General features: G+C 40.0%; 1 protein-coding gene across 1 annotated transcript; it reads left to right on the forward strand.

The window, feature by feature from the left end:
* The first annotated feature begins 665 nt into the window (after positions 1–665).
* rnf113a (ring finger protein 113A) lies at positions 666–13,367 on the forward strand. The gene is made up of 10 exons (XM_066698459.1): positions 666–802; positions 1,654–1,733; positions 2,548–2,646; positions 5,952–6,059; positions 6,580–6,689; positions 10,061–10,167; positions 10,619–10,708; positions 10,965–11,058; positions 11,185–11,291; positions 13,120–13,367. Exons 1-10 carry the CDS (start codon positions 697–699, stop codon positions 13,215–13,217), a joined length of 999 nt encoding a protein of 332 aa, XP_066554556.1. The 5' UTR covers positions 666–696; the 3' UTR covers positions 13,218–13,367.
* The last annotated feature ends 420 nt before the right edge of the window (positions 13,368–13,787 follow it).

Here is a 13,787-nt window from a genome sequence, read left to right on the forward strand (position 1 = left end):
CTGTATGGATACTTATTTGTACATTATTTAAATGCAAGTGGTACTTTTCATTTGTTTTTATTTACGTGTGATGCCTTTCAGTGGAATACGCATAGCTTTTAATGCTGAATGAAAATGCATACAACGAAGTTAGGCCTTAACTTAATTTTCTACATTTTTTCCCCCACAATGCAGCAGATCGAATGTGGCTAGGGAAGAGAACCAGACTAGGGTTCTAAATTCTAAATACATGCTATTGCTCCATGGATATTTAAGATATTTGAACAATGTATCGATAATCCGAATATATAAGATGTAACAGAATGTAACCGATCCATCAGTGAAAATGCATGAAATGTACTAATAGAAATGTAGAACAAGAACCTTAAAATTACAGTAACCAATGCACCAGGTACCTATGGTCGCAGGGTTACATCAATTGTCTGCGTATTTAAACATTCATTTGCAAACAATAAAGCGACAGAAATGAATACAGTACGTTTACATGCGTACGCGTTTCACTTGCAAACAAATAATATTGATATAAAATATGTATTCATGTTAATTAACCATCATGCTGATACACAAGCCTCTGTATTGTAGTTTAACATGGAGTTTTGTGTTATTTGTTACTGCTCCGATAGATGTCGCTGTCATATTTGCAGAAACCTCCTTGTAACACCAGAGAGTGCAGGACCGTGTTGTCAAAGTTGAAAAATGGCGGATGAGACGCAAGGGTCTAAAGCGACCTGTACTTTTCTTTTTAAGAAAACCAACAAAAAATTCAGTGCTCGGAAACGTAAAGCCAGCGACAGTGATAAAGGTAAAACAGTTACAAGGTTTTTTGTTGAAGCTCTGTTGTACTCTTTAAATTGCGTCCAATAACAGTTCAGTATTCTGTGTTTTTAATGTTTAATACGGAACATGTTCCAAGAGATTGTTTTTAAATGATTGTAACAGCTACTGCAATACAATGTAGCACATGTGTTTGGTATTTACGATGAACCAGAAATCCTTCCTTTTAATAAATACTGACATCCTTATTATGCACACAGGGCAGCACTTTGATCCTTGTGAAGAGACCCTGATCAGTGTAACGACGCACCACTGACTTGCTCAAAATGAAGATCAGTGGTTCTCCACCCTGGTCCTGGAGGAGCCCCTACCCTGCTGTTTTTTTATTAATTACTTAATTGCACCCTTAATTTAACTAATATTTTCCTAAATCAGAGCCTATTCATTATTTTAAACAGTAGGGGTTTGTACTTAAGTATAACATTGTATAATTAACTTATTATCTTATTAAGGAACACACATTTGTATCAGTTACACAATAAAAAAAAAAGTAAAATGTAAGCAAATTATTACTCCAATTAAGGGTTAAATTAAGTAATTGAGAGCTTGGTTGGAACAAGAACCACCAGTGTAGTAGGTGGGGCCCAGGACCAGGACTGAGAAGCAGTGGTCTGGTTTCTCCCACACTCCCCAACTGCGTTGTCAATATATTATCAAGCACCTCTGAGAGTATTCTAGGCCTGCAGTGTTATAATGTACACATTTTCTGTGTCTGGTCCTGTGGCATGTCCAAAATATAATTCTGTTAAGAGATGCAGATTGTAACGTGGCAGGGCTGTGTATTTAGGTTGTTGTGTGTTTATGTGTTTGTTGGCACAGGGAGTAACAGCGATGATGAAGGGAATACGGTCGTTCGGAGAGAGAAAAAGTCCAGCATTATCAATCCAATGATCCAGAAGGTATGACCAGGATTTTAATGGGGAATTATGCAATTATGTAAATATATGTGTGTGTGCATACACACACACACACATACATACATACAGCTCTGGAAAAAATCATGACATGCACTGCAAAATGATCAGTTTCTCTGGTTTTACTATTTATTCGTATGTGTTTGGGTAAAATGAACATTTGTTTTATTCTATAAACTACTGACACCATTTCTCCCAAATTCCAAATAAAAATATGAATGGAATGGAATGGCTGCCATACATGTAGAGATGCTGATTTAATTCTCTTAATTTTTTCCAGGGCTGTATGTCATAAATAAAGTTGTAGTCCAAAGTATTAACACCCTTTATTTAAAAGTGTCATTCTGTGATTAATTTACTTTGATACATATTGGAAAACAAACTTTACTTATTTGTCAATGATGTCTTCAGAGCTGGCTTGAACATTGATTCTGCCTAGAGAAACGATTTGCCTTTTTTTTTTTTGTCAATGCTGAATCAGTTTTTAAGAAACTCTGAAAAAAGTACTTGTAAAAACAAACCCTTAGTACATATTTAACTAAATAAATCACATAATATAATTGTTTCAAGTGAAGGGTGTGGATACTTTTGACTTCAACTATAGATATTGTTATATAGACATCTTAGATTAAAAAAAACATACTACCATTCACTTATTTACGATTGCAGGTGCTGATGAAAACACATGATTTTACCACTGATTTAAAACCAATAGTACCAACTACTTAGTGGGGAATTTTGTATGCTGTAATATACTTTATCATGCTTTGTGAATATGGTTGTTGATGCCCCCTTTTAGAGCAAGAAGACGGAGAAGGAGAAAGTGTCTTCTAGTGACAGTGAGCCCGAAAACAAAGAAGAGAAAGTCACAGTATCTTACAAATCTACCAGATCTGCTGTAAGTATTCTCTGTGTAAGATGTATTGTGTATTGGAGGTATCAGGAGCCCATATTAGGTGTTTTAACTGTCAACACAAAGTCCTCTTTGTCCTTGGTTTATTTTGTCATAAAGCACTGGGCAGCAACTGAAACAGGAACAAGCTGCCACTAGCTGCCTAGTTTAAGACCAGTCTTAGCATTCCTCATTTTGTTTTCAGTTTGCCTTAATTGAAGTTAGCATTGTCTGTAGTTTGCCTTAATTGAAGTTCAGTTCAGCTGCTGAGTTGGTGAAAGTAAATAGGTTGTAGAAAGGTGATTTAGTCAAGGACTAGCAGGAATTCTGTTCTAGGTGGAGCCAGTTAGGTGTGGATTGGGGGCAGGTAGACAAAAAACTAGAAAACTGTAACATTTAGAAGCATGTGGCCACTACAGTGTCAGGTTTGCAGAAAGAATGCCTTCCTGGATGAACGTTGTTGGACCTTGATCTCTAGGATTTCAACATGCCTTGATCTTGAGGGGCCCAGCTGTTGATCTGTGCTGTATTAGTGATATAGAAGAATTAGTCAATCAGCCCATGAGAGAGATGGTGTGCACACCATAACCTAGGAGAGTTGAGACCTTAGAGCAGGACAGCGTAGAGAACTGCTGGGTTACAGTAGGTCGTAACCACAGAAAAGGGCTGCACAACCCTTATAGACATCCCAAGAGCTGGAAATGCCCAACAGGTTCCAACTGCTGGACACCGAGTTGGACAGTGACAGCTCAGAGGGTGACGGGAGGGCAGTTGAGCACCAGAGCACCAGAGCACCATGGTGCCCACTCCCCCCCAGAACAGGGAGGTAGTTATAGTAGGAGATTCAATCCTGTAGATCACACAGTGTGTTCTAGTGACAAGGAGACTTGCATGGTATCTTGCCTGCCTGGTGCTCAGGTTGTAGATCTCCCTAAACTAGTAGATGGGGTACTGGCCAAAGCCAGGGGGAATCCACTGGTCATGGTCCACATTGGAACCAATGACATAGGAAAAGGAAGGGCACAGGTTATGCAAGACAAATTTAAAGAGTTAGGAAAGGAACTACAGAGCAGAACATCCATGGTGGTTTTCTCTGAAATACTCCCGGTACCACGTGCATGGCCAGGGAGACAGGCAGAGATTAGAAAGTTTAACGTGGTTGAAATCTTGGTGTAGGGAAGAGGGTTTTAGATTTATGGAGCATTGATCTTTCTTCTGGGATAGATGGGACCTGTAAAAACCGGACAGTCTACATCTAAACAGAAGGGGGGCTAATGCATTGGGAGAGCGTATGTGCAGAGTGATTGAGAATCTTTTAAACTAGGGACCAGGGGGGGCAGGGAGCTCTGACAATGGGAGATGTGAGATGTTTCACTAAGGAAAAAATGGGAAACTACTAGTAGGAAAGTCCTGAAATGTTTGTACCTCAATGCCAGAAGTATAAGGAACAAAATGTTAGACCTGGAAGCCACGGTGCAACAGCAAACTTGTCAACTTTGCAGACGATACTAAAATAGGTGGCTCAGCAGATAAAATCTCGGCAGCACAGGTTATCCAAAGGGACTTCGTTAATATTCAATTGTGGGCCGACACCTGGCAGATGAAATTCAATGTGGACAAGTGCAAGGTATTACATGCAGGTAACAAAAATGTCCACTATAATTACACTATGGGAGGAATAGAACTAGATGAAGTAATGAGAAAGACCTAGGAGTCTATGTGGACTCCTCACTTTCTCCAGCCAAACAATGTGGGGAAGCAATAAAAAAGGCAAACAGGATGTTAGGGTATATTGTCAAAATATATGTTAAGACTGTACAATGCACTTGTTAGAGCTCATCTGGATACTGTGTACAGTTCTGGGCTCCAGACTTCAAGAAAGATATCGCTGCTCTAGAGGCAGTTCAGAGGAGAGCAACCAGACTTATTCCAGGTCTGAAGGGAATGTCCTGCTGAGAGACTGAGGAACTGAACCTTTTCACCCTGGAACAGAGGAGACTACGTGGGGACTTGATTCAAGTCTTCAAAATCATGAAAGACATTGACCACATCAAACCAGAGGAGCTTTTCCAGATCAGCAGGGACACACAGACCCGGGGACACAAATGGAAATTGGGCTTCATGGGATTCAAGACGGAAAACAGGAGACACTTCTTCACACAGAGAGTCATCACAATATAGAACAAACTCCCCAGCGATCTGGTTGAAGCTGACAATTTGGCAACATTTAAAAATAGACTGGATAGGATCCTTTGATCACTTAGTTATTAAGGGACACCAAACGAACACGATGGGGCGAATGGCCTCCTCTCGTTTGTAAACTATCTTTTGTTCTTAATGTTGGCCATCAGTCAGCAGTGGACTATTTCACAAACTGGCAAAACGTAATGTAGCGTTTTAGGCTTTTGGCTACTGTAGTCACCACTGAGAAACACAACAAATAACAGGAGAGAGTCTGGGTTTCTGCAACAGGTTTATTTAAGAAAAAAAATGCTTTCTAACGGAGCATGTGGAACACAGTCTCTCTAAATTACTTCTGCACGGTGGGAAAACGGGGCACTTCTATATATGGCCTTGCCCCCCCGATTACCCTTAACAACACAGATCCCCAAATGAACTGCTCCACCCCAACACACAGAACTGACAGACACATGACACACTGCAGTCCCTCCACATAACAGTCCCAGATCACTACAATGTGCAGGGCAAATCTGAAGAAAAAGAGTGACTTGTCAAATGTAGTCTGTGGTATTGCAGTGTTTCCATCTCTGATTTTGACTTTTTGGACACATCTGTGCAGCGCTGTAGAACTGCTGCTTTGTTCCTAATTTGTGGAAATGCCTTTGCTCTACGCCAGTCCAGTCAGTCTTTAGATTGTCCTTTGTCATGCTGTTGGCCAGCACACTTCTTCCAGCAACAGACCTGTCACTGCTGACACTGCTGGAGTCAGTGCATGAGTGTGAAGTACATCAATGCACAGAGGCTTTGGCAGTAGTAATCTGGAAATTCAAGCTCAACTGACCTTCCCAGATGTGGCTTCAGCAGGAATAGTTGCTTAGAATGGCAAGGGATTATCTGACTGAAGATGTCAGGGAGATACATGGAGGACATGCAAAACTCATGGGGATTAAACCAGCATGAAATTGGAAACCCAGCTGGGAATGGAAGTTTTCTTCCTGCCACATAGAGCTGGTGTTATTAGTATTACAAGCAAAAAAAACAACAACCTGACATTGTGTTTCCAGTTTCAAATCAAACAAATGCTTGTATTCTCGCCCCCTGTTAAACTCTTCCCTGCTTTGCTCCAGTAGAAGCCAGAAGGGCCAGAGGATATGGGCGCCACAGCAGTGTATGAGCTGGACACTGAGAAGGGGAAGGACGCCCAGGCCATCTTCGAGCGCAGCCAGAAGATCCAAGAGGTGAGCTATCCCAGTATCCCGCAGCCCCCTCCGCACAGTGAGCATGGTGTGCCACTCCTGCCTGGCATGATTGGCCCTGCTTCATCGGTATATACAGCTCTGGAAAAATTAAGATACCACTGCAATTTTTTCTTAAAATCAGAATTTTTTCTTAAAATTCTACATGTATGGCAGCCATTCCATTCCATTCATATTTGGAATTTGGGAGAAATGTTGTCAGTAGTTTATAGAATAAAACAAAAATGTTCATTTTACCCAAACACAGTAAAACCAGAGAAACTGATCATTTTGCAGTGGACTGCTAATTCTTTCCAGAGCTGTATATAGCAGGTCAGCAAGACTTACATTAAATCCCTCTAGGGCTTGTATAAATGGATTGTGTTCGTGGATGCAATCTTGAGCGACTTATCGATATGCGCTACTGTGTCCACGAATGAAAAGTGGTTGGAGATCCCCACACCTCCCCTCGGTTTTCTGTTGTTTTTTTTGTTTTGGTAATCAGTATGCTTGATTCCATCAGGAACTGGTGGGGAAAGAGGATGACAAAATCTACCGGGGGATCAATAACTACCAGAAGTTCATCAAACCAAAGGACACGTCGATGGGCAATGCTTCTTCTGGCATGGTCAGGTGAGACCGACTGACTGGCTAGAGCAGAGCGTGTCGCACACACAATCAATGTCTGACCACAAGAAATAACGCAAGATTTGTGATTTAGTTAATACCAGTTGAGACCACTTCTGTGTTCTCAATAGGAAAACGACACACTACAAAGCAAAAAAACACAAGCCAAGCCATACAAATACTAAAGAGTTCAGATAAGCAGCATAGATGTTGAAATATTTCTGCCATTTTGTTTTATGTACAATTTCTTATACTGGTGCTCCCCCATTGCTTTCCAGTGGGATAATTTTTAGCCATTTTTGCTTCAGCCCATTACAGTGCTATTGAAATGGTTGATGAATTCTGACCTGCAGGGCCTGAGTGGTTACTATAGGTAGGGCATTATGAAATCCATTTTATTATTTTGAAATTTCGGATTTAATTTTTCCTGATTTCGGATTTTCCCTTTTAAAAAACAAAACAAAACATGGGGGTGGTGATTAATGTGTTTGATAAGTTTGTATCTATGGTTTTCGACGTTCAGACACCCATTTTTATTCATATAGCTGTGGGAAACAGAAACATTAAGATACGAGCAGATGGACCTAATTTCCCCACAGAACAGGATTTTAAATGCCCATTTAAAGCCCAAAATTCTCGTATTTTTTTAAAGACTCTAGATATCCATAAACTATGTTATAATATCTTTCTAATATATAGGCTAATGCATTGTTTTGCACTGTAAATAGAAGACAATTGCATTTTGTTAAGGTACAAAGCTTCAGTTGAAACAACCCTTCAGGTCCCAGTGAATCAGGCACCCCAGTGAGCGCTTCCAGTAACAGATGAGGCTTTTCAACAGGAGACAGGCCTGGGAAGTAAAGTCACTGACACAATGTCTGTTCGTTTATCTTCGTTTATTGAACGTTTCACACAGCCTTTTATACATCTACAAGCAATATTTCAAAGGAGGTTTGGGGCCGTTCCCGAACCTGGATGATATTTTCTTGGCATATGTCCCGGGGCAGTTCCGAGACACGGGAAGCAATAATTGATAAGGTATTCTTTCTAATTGGGGAAACAATATTTCATCCAGACATGGAAGCACTGGTACCAAGGACACAGCACACAGTATACTGATAAGAACATGTTATATAGTTTTGGTTCGTTAACTAAAGAATGTCCACGGCAGTAGAAATTATCTCTATCTGTCACACAGATAAGTCTGAGCAGAGAAATCCTAATAAGAACAAGGAAACCCTTATAAGAGCAAGTATTAACTAGTATCTTACTGTAAAGCAATTTTACCCCAACAGTTGCCCTCTTTAATGAAACATGAACATGTTACATTAATTTCGTAAAATTGCGAAAAGTTGTTTCAACCATTAGATATAAAAATACATTTTGGACATGTTAATCACAAAGTAAGCCCTCTTGATCAGATTCTGTAAACACAGTGATCCCCAACAATATGGCACACACCTCCTTCCTTAGCAAGGAGCATATCTAAGATCAAGCAATTCTGAGTTGTCATGAGGCGTGTGTCTGTTAATTCAGTGTTAATAGCTTCAAGAGCTGTTATTGTCATTGTAAATTGCGCTAATCTATAATGTAAATGTTCAATAATGTGCCATTGCTGCACAGTGCCGAAGGAAGAAAAGACAGAGGTCCAGAATCTCCTGGCCCTATATGTGAGGCAATGTATGGCATATACTGATGTGTCAATCGAAGCCCTCGTGCCTTTTCATGTGATCTGGCCTTTTAGGCCATTTCCATTATTACAAGTATATATTCATAACCACAACATTTAGACATTTGAACACACATTTGCATATGAACAAAAACACACCAAGGGGGAAAATTTGCAGTTGGTGTGAACTGTTACTATGAAACCTGGGACATACCAATTTAAAAAGACTGCTTTAGACATCCCCCCACACATCTCCCCCCACTTGCCCATGTGGCCAACATGCACTAGACGGGCAAGCCAGGGAAGGAGTGTCCGTGCGGCAACCTTGCCTTAGAAGATATTTGAGCTCTCTTATGGAAGGTGCAGTGGCCAGTTGCGCTGTGAAAAGCTCCAGGAAATTGCATCGCAGATTGTTTTTATCCTGTCCGAGTCATAAGGGTCAACTATCAGTTTCATCTGGATATGATTCGCAATGTGCATATCATAAATATTCAGAAGATCGTATTAATATCAATCGTCATTATAGAAACTCCTTAGACAATATGGTTAATAATTATTAGGTCAATATTTGCAGTTATTAATCAATTATTATTGTTTCAGTTAGTTTTAAAACACTCCCATAAACATACATTTGTAATTATTTTCATAGTATTAGGAACAATTCCCAATATAATTTTGAATACATTCTTTTTCCATCTAGTTTTTTCGTATTCGTCTGTATCAACATCAATGTTATTATTAATAATGCAACCATTACTATCTCTCTCTCTCTCTCTCTCTCTCAAGCTGCTTGGCAGGCGTATACACAAACTACAAACCAGCATTTCAACATTACTGACATGTTGTTATGTAGTATGTGTAGTATGCAGTTTTGAATACAGTGTCTTCAGTACACCGCTGCCCTGCTCACCAACTGCAGAGAAGCAGCTCCGCAAAAATAAAAATGTATTTCTAACAAATTATTGATTCAATTTGCTTAACTATTTAAATTAATTAATTATGTTTGTCACCTTTGATATATTGTTGTAGTAGTAGTAGTAATAATAATGTTGTTATTATTATTATTATTATTTTTAATTACATGCATACCAATTGTTTTCAATGTCCCATCACAACAATCTCTTTCAGCAGACTGTGGTGGCATCAAATTCAGCTTGTGAGCATCGTGTTTTGTTTAACTTTATAACATGTAAATACTCCTAATGAGATATGATTTAATAGGAGTTATTTGGCCACATGCTGTGTGTCCTTTCTTTACTTGATACACAAATGTATGTATTGTATGACTGTACAGGATGAAAATGTTGATTCTTATCCTACCGAGACCCACCATTATAATTCTTATTTAGTAATTGGTGGTTGTTTTCACTCAATTGATAACGGAGCTGCGTAGTGGCAGAGAAATGGCACGAGAGGCGGGGGGCGCTTTGTCTATTGTTGTGTTTTTTTGTTTTTTTAAAGGTCGTGTATGGTGGCTGAAAGGTGCTAATAATATTTTTTTCATGCGTTCTAGGTTTCTCAAAGCTTCTTATTATACAAACACTGTACTGTTTAATTGTTTTAATATATATAGGTTCTTAAAACTGCCTTTGTTGTAATGTGTTTGAGTGTCTGATTCTGTCCTTGTTCTCTGCAACGTGGATTTCTTATAGCCATATATAGGGAGTTTTCTATAGTGTTGCCTTTTTTTTCCCCCACCCCATTGTAGGAAAGGTCCCATCAGAGCCCCAGAGCACCTGAGGGCCACAGTGCGGTGGGATTACCAACCCGACATCTGCAAGGACTACAAAGAGACTGGCTTCTGTGGCTTCGGGGGTGAGTTTGTATCTCGGCTCTCGGGGGCGTCTGTGAGAACAAGTGTCACAGATGAGTTTTATCTGCTTCTCTTATCCGTCACTGTTCCTGCGACACCAGGCTTTGATAAACCAATGGGGTATGAACTGGTCAGCTGCAGTGTGTGGAGAGGGGGAGGACTTCGAGAGATGTGTTCAGTTGAGTTGGAAGGCACATGTATATCTTCCCCAGAAGATCTGCTCTGAGGCTGACAACGAGGACAAGCTTTAGCTCAGTTGCTTTAGGTTTATTTAGTATTGTATTCCTTCCTCTTTATGTCCACCTACTTCAGTGGTCAAGTTGTACTTTGGACTTCACCTGTAGCATCGTGTGTGATTTGCTCTTGAAGGGTAGATTTAAAGCTGTTGTACGTTCAAATGTAAGTCACCCATTGGAGATAAGTCAGCGTGCCTGTGTTTGTGTCCCCTCGCAGACAGCTGCAAGTTCTCTCACGACCGATCGGACTACAAACACGGCTGGCAGATCGAGAGGGAACTGGAAGAGGGACGATATGGGGCGAACGGTGAGTGAGCGGGGTGTAGATGCCTCTTGATTAGCCCTAACTATCGGATCAGCTAACGCACACCCAACTCAGCCAACTAAGCGAGTAAGGCTGTCTCTGTCATATCTTTGAGAAGAAAAAGACAGTGAAGAAGAAATGGGAGCAACTAAGGGACCATTAAGAAGGTTAATGAGGAATAGGGTGTAAGCAAATTGATATACCGTGTCATAGAAGCGCTGAAGTTATCAGTTTGAGGCTAATGCTGTCTCTCCTGCAGATGATGAGAACTACGAGGTGAGCAGCGATGAGGAAGACCTTCCTTTCAAGTGCTTCATCTGCAGGGACTCCTTCAAGAACCCCATCATCACCAAGTGAGCATCCACACCCTCCTTGCTGGGACATATTTCCCATTGTTAACCATCTGAATAATGTTCTTAAGGGCCACATCTGTAGGGTCCATACCGCACCGAGCACTGACCCGCCGTTTCTGCTTCCAGGTGCCGGCACTATTTCTGTGAAGCCTGCGCTCTACAGCATTATCGGAAGTCCAAGCGTTGCTATGTGTGCAACCAGCAGACCAATGGGGTCTTCAATCCAGCCAAAGGTAGGGCTGTGCCGGTAAATGGTATACCGCCTCACCGTGGTGAAATATATTGTCAATACCAGCCCTTTTTTTTTTTTTTTTTTTTTTTTTTTTTTATATATAAATGTAGAGATTTCGAAGCGCCTGTGTTTGGTGATGCGGTACAGTCCGGGTTCGAATCCCGCTGTGGCAGCTGCACAAGCAACCTTGCTAGCACACAATGTTGTAGCAATGTTGTGTCAGCTGAGAAGTGCCTATAACACCAGAAAATACATTAGGGCATTTTTGTCCTATTATAGTCATCTATTTTTTAATCATTGTGCACTAATTTTGTTTTCTTTCAGTATTTAGTATTGTTATGCTAGAAGTGTGTGTTTGCGTACAAAGCTCTGAAGTCACGCACATATCAAGCATTTCAAACAAACTTATGCTACGCACACGCCCCCCTCACCCCCCACTCCAGCTCAGGCTGACCGGTTTCTGTCTTTTTTTCAAGTGACAAATCTCACGCATTGAGGTTTTGAAAACTTGATGTGGCTTGAATCAGCTGAAAGTCTGAGCATTCATTGACTAAATGGTCAGATTCTGTGCAGATTCTATGCAGAATGAGGAAAGTCTGCGCGACCTAAAGTCACCTCATGTAAACACATCGACAGAGTGATGCCTGGCAGTTCTATAGTTTCTATAGAGGGGCGAGATTAAATAGTTTAAAAGACTACAACTGCAGTGGGTAACTGTAGGGTTTAATTAAAGGCTGTTTTGGAATTGTTGTAGAACATTAAGTATTGGATCTAAATTAAAACGAGTAGTGATCAGGTTTTAATTATGTAGCTACTGAATTGAATACTTACTGAATCTGTTATTTATGATTTATTATAGCGCTGTTTGTTTTTAGCTTCAAAAATGTTGATGACAATCTTTTGTCAGTGACCTTATTGAGTATTATTAAAAGCTTGTGATGAAAAGTGCATAACAAATTGACAGGCTCCATTTATATAGTTTTTAAAATGAATAGAAAAACATTGCAATTATCATTAAAGCCTGACAGCCATGTTGGTATTTTTGGCAAGGAACCTCTACACACAACATAACTGAAAGCACATGGTTGTAACACTTAAAAACAACAGTTAAACTGATTAATTGACATATACTTCTTTAAAATATGTATTTCAATCTAAAAAGTCTACTTCAAATGCTCCTTTTAAAGTTGGGATTTTAAGCCATAACACTTAAGAAAACAATTTGCAATATAATTGGAACATGATTCTTTTAAATCTTTATTTTATCCTGTTTGTCTTGTGTACTTATTAATATTACCTTTATTTTGTATTTCTGTAGTAACTGTTTGATTGAACAGTAAAACAAAAGGCTCCTCCTACTTTTTAGAATAGCGTAAGGGACCCCCCCACCCATCGCTAATAATACCAATCACCATGGTGGAATCTGTCACCTGCACAGCCCTAGCCCTCTCTCCCATAGAAAGAATACATGCTCACCTCAACTGTGGATTCAACTCTTTGACTGTCTGCTACCAGATGTTAAATGGCAAATGTGAAATGTGCATAGTATTAATTTATTGCTATGTAAACACATGCATATATATAATATAAAAAAGGAAATTATGCAAAGGTTTTCAAAAGGCAGTTTCCTTTCTGTGGGTTTTTTGTATTGTGCTTGTTAGCCTCTCCCAGATGGCAGCTAAAAGCATAGAAGCAATTCAGGGAGAAGCTCGCCCGCATTTTTTGTGTTTGGTTCACCCCTTCACCAATAGCACCTTACAGTATAGCACAGCTTGAAACCCCCGTGTGCCTCAGCTCTCACGTGCTTCACTCTGGTCTTCTCTCCACAGAGCTGATTGCCAAGATACAGAAACACCAGGCACAGGAGGCACAGGAGGCACAGGAGGCACAGGAGGCAGCCCACACCCACTCTTCTGATGAAGATTAACAACAATACATCTTTTGTAAATTTATACCTTTTGTTTTTTTCTTTTCTCCCCCCGCCCCCGCCTTTTCGGTTTTGGTAACTGTTTAGGATGTATTGTGCAGTCATAGTTTGACTTGTTTTGGAATAAAGTGTACTGGTTTTATAAATGAAGCTTCCTTGTTAGGATTACATTACTTGTGAGATTCATTGAATTATGGGAGATAAAAGAAAAACCTTTGTTAAATCAAATATAAAACTAAGACACCAGTGTTCCATTATTGTAAGGGTTGTGACATTTGAAATCACACATGCTCATGTGGTACCCCTAGCACCCCACCCCCCCACTTCTTTGAATATGGAAAACATTTGAAATGCCCATCCCTACTCTTTGTATCCAGTACATCTCTGTATACTCACAGAGTTGATCATCTCTAGCTCTTTTTGTACATGTAAAATGCAGTTGATCCTTCAAGATCCCCACTGGATTCACAAATTCACATCCTATTTAATATTATTTGAAGACTCTTGTCCTTCTCAAACTACTTCATAATATCAATCTATTGTTCCAATCTATCTTTAACAGATCAATAT

This window comes from Amia ocellicauda, chromosome 3, assembly GCF_036373705.1.
Source record: "Amia ocellicauda isolate fAmiCal2 chromosome 3, fAmiCal2.hap1, whole genome shotgun sequence".
In the NCBI taxonomy this organism is placed as follows: Eukaryota; Metazoa; Chordata; class Actinopteri; order Amiiformes; family Amiidae; genus Amia; species Amia ocellicauda.

What these genes read in the sequence shown, in the direction of transcription:
- rnf113a (XM_066698459.1), top strand. Translation starts at nt 697, where the DNA reads ATGGCGGATGAGACGCAAGGGTCTAAAGCGACCTGTACTTTTCTTTTT. An exon ending in TCAATCCAATGATCCAGAAG is followed by an intron (nt 1,734 to 2,547) that starts GTATGACCAGGA and finishes GCCCCCTTTTAG; the next exon opens with AGCAAGAAGACGGAGAAGGA. An exon ending in ACAAATCTACCAGATCTGCT is followed by an intron (nt 2,647 to 5,951) that starts GTAAGTATTCTC and finishes TTGCTCCAGTAG; the next exon opens with AAGCCAGAAGGGCCAGAGGA.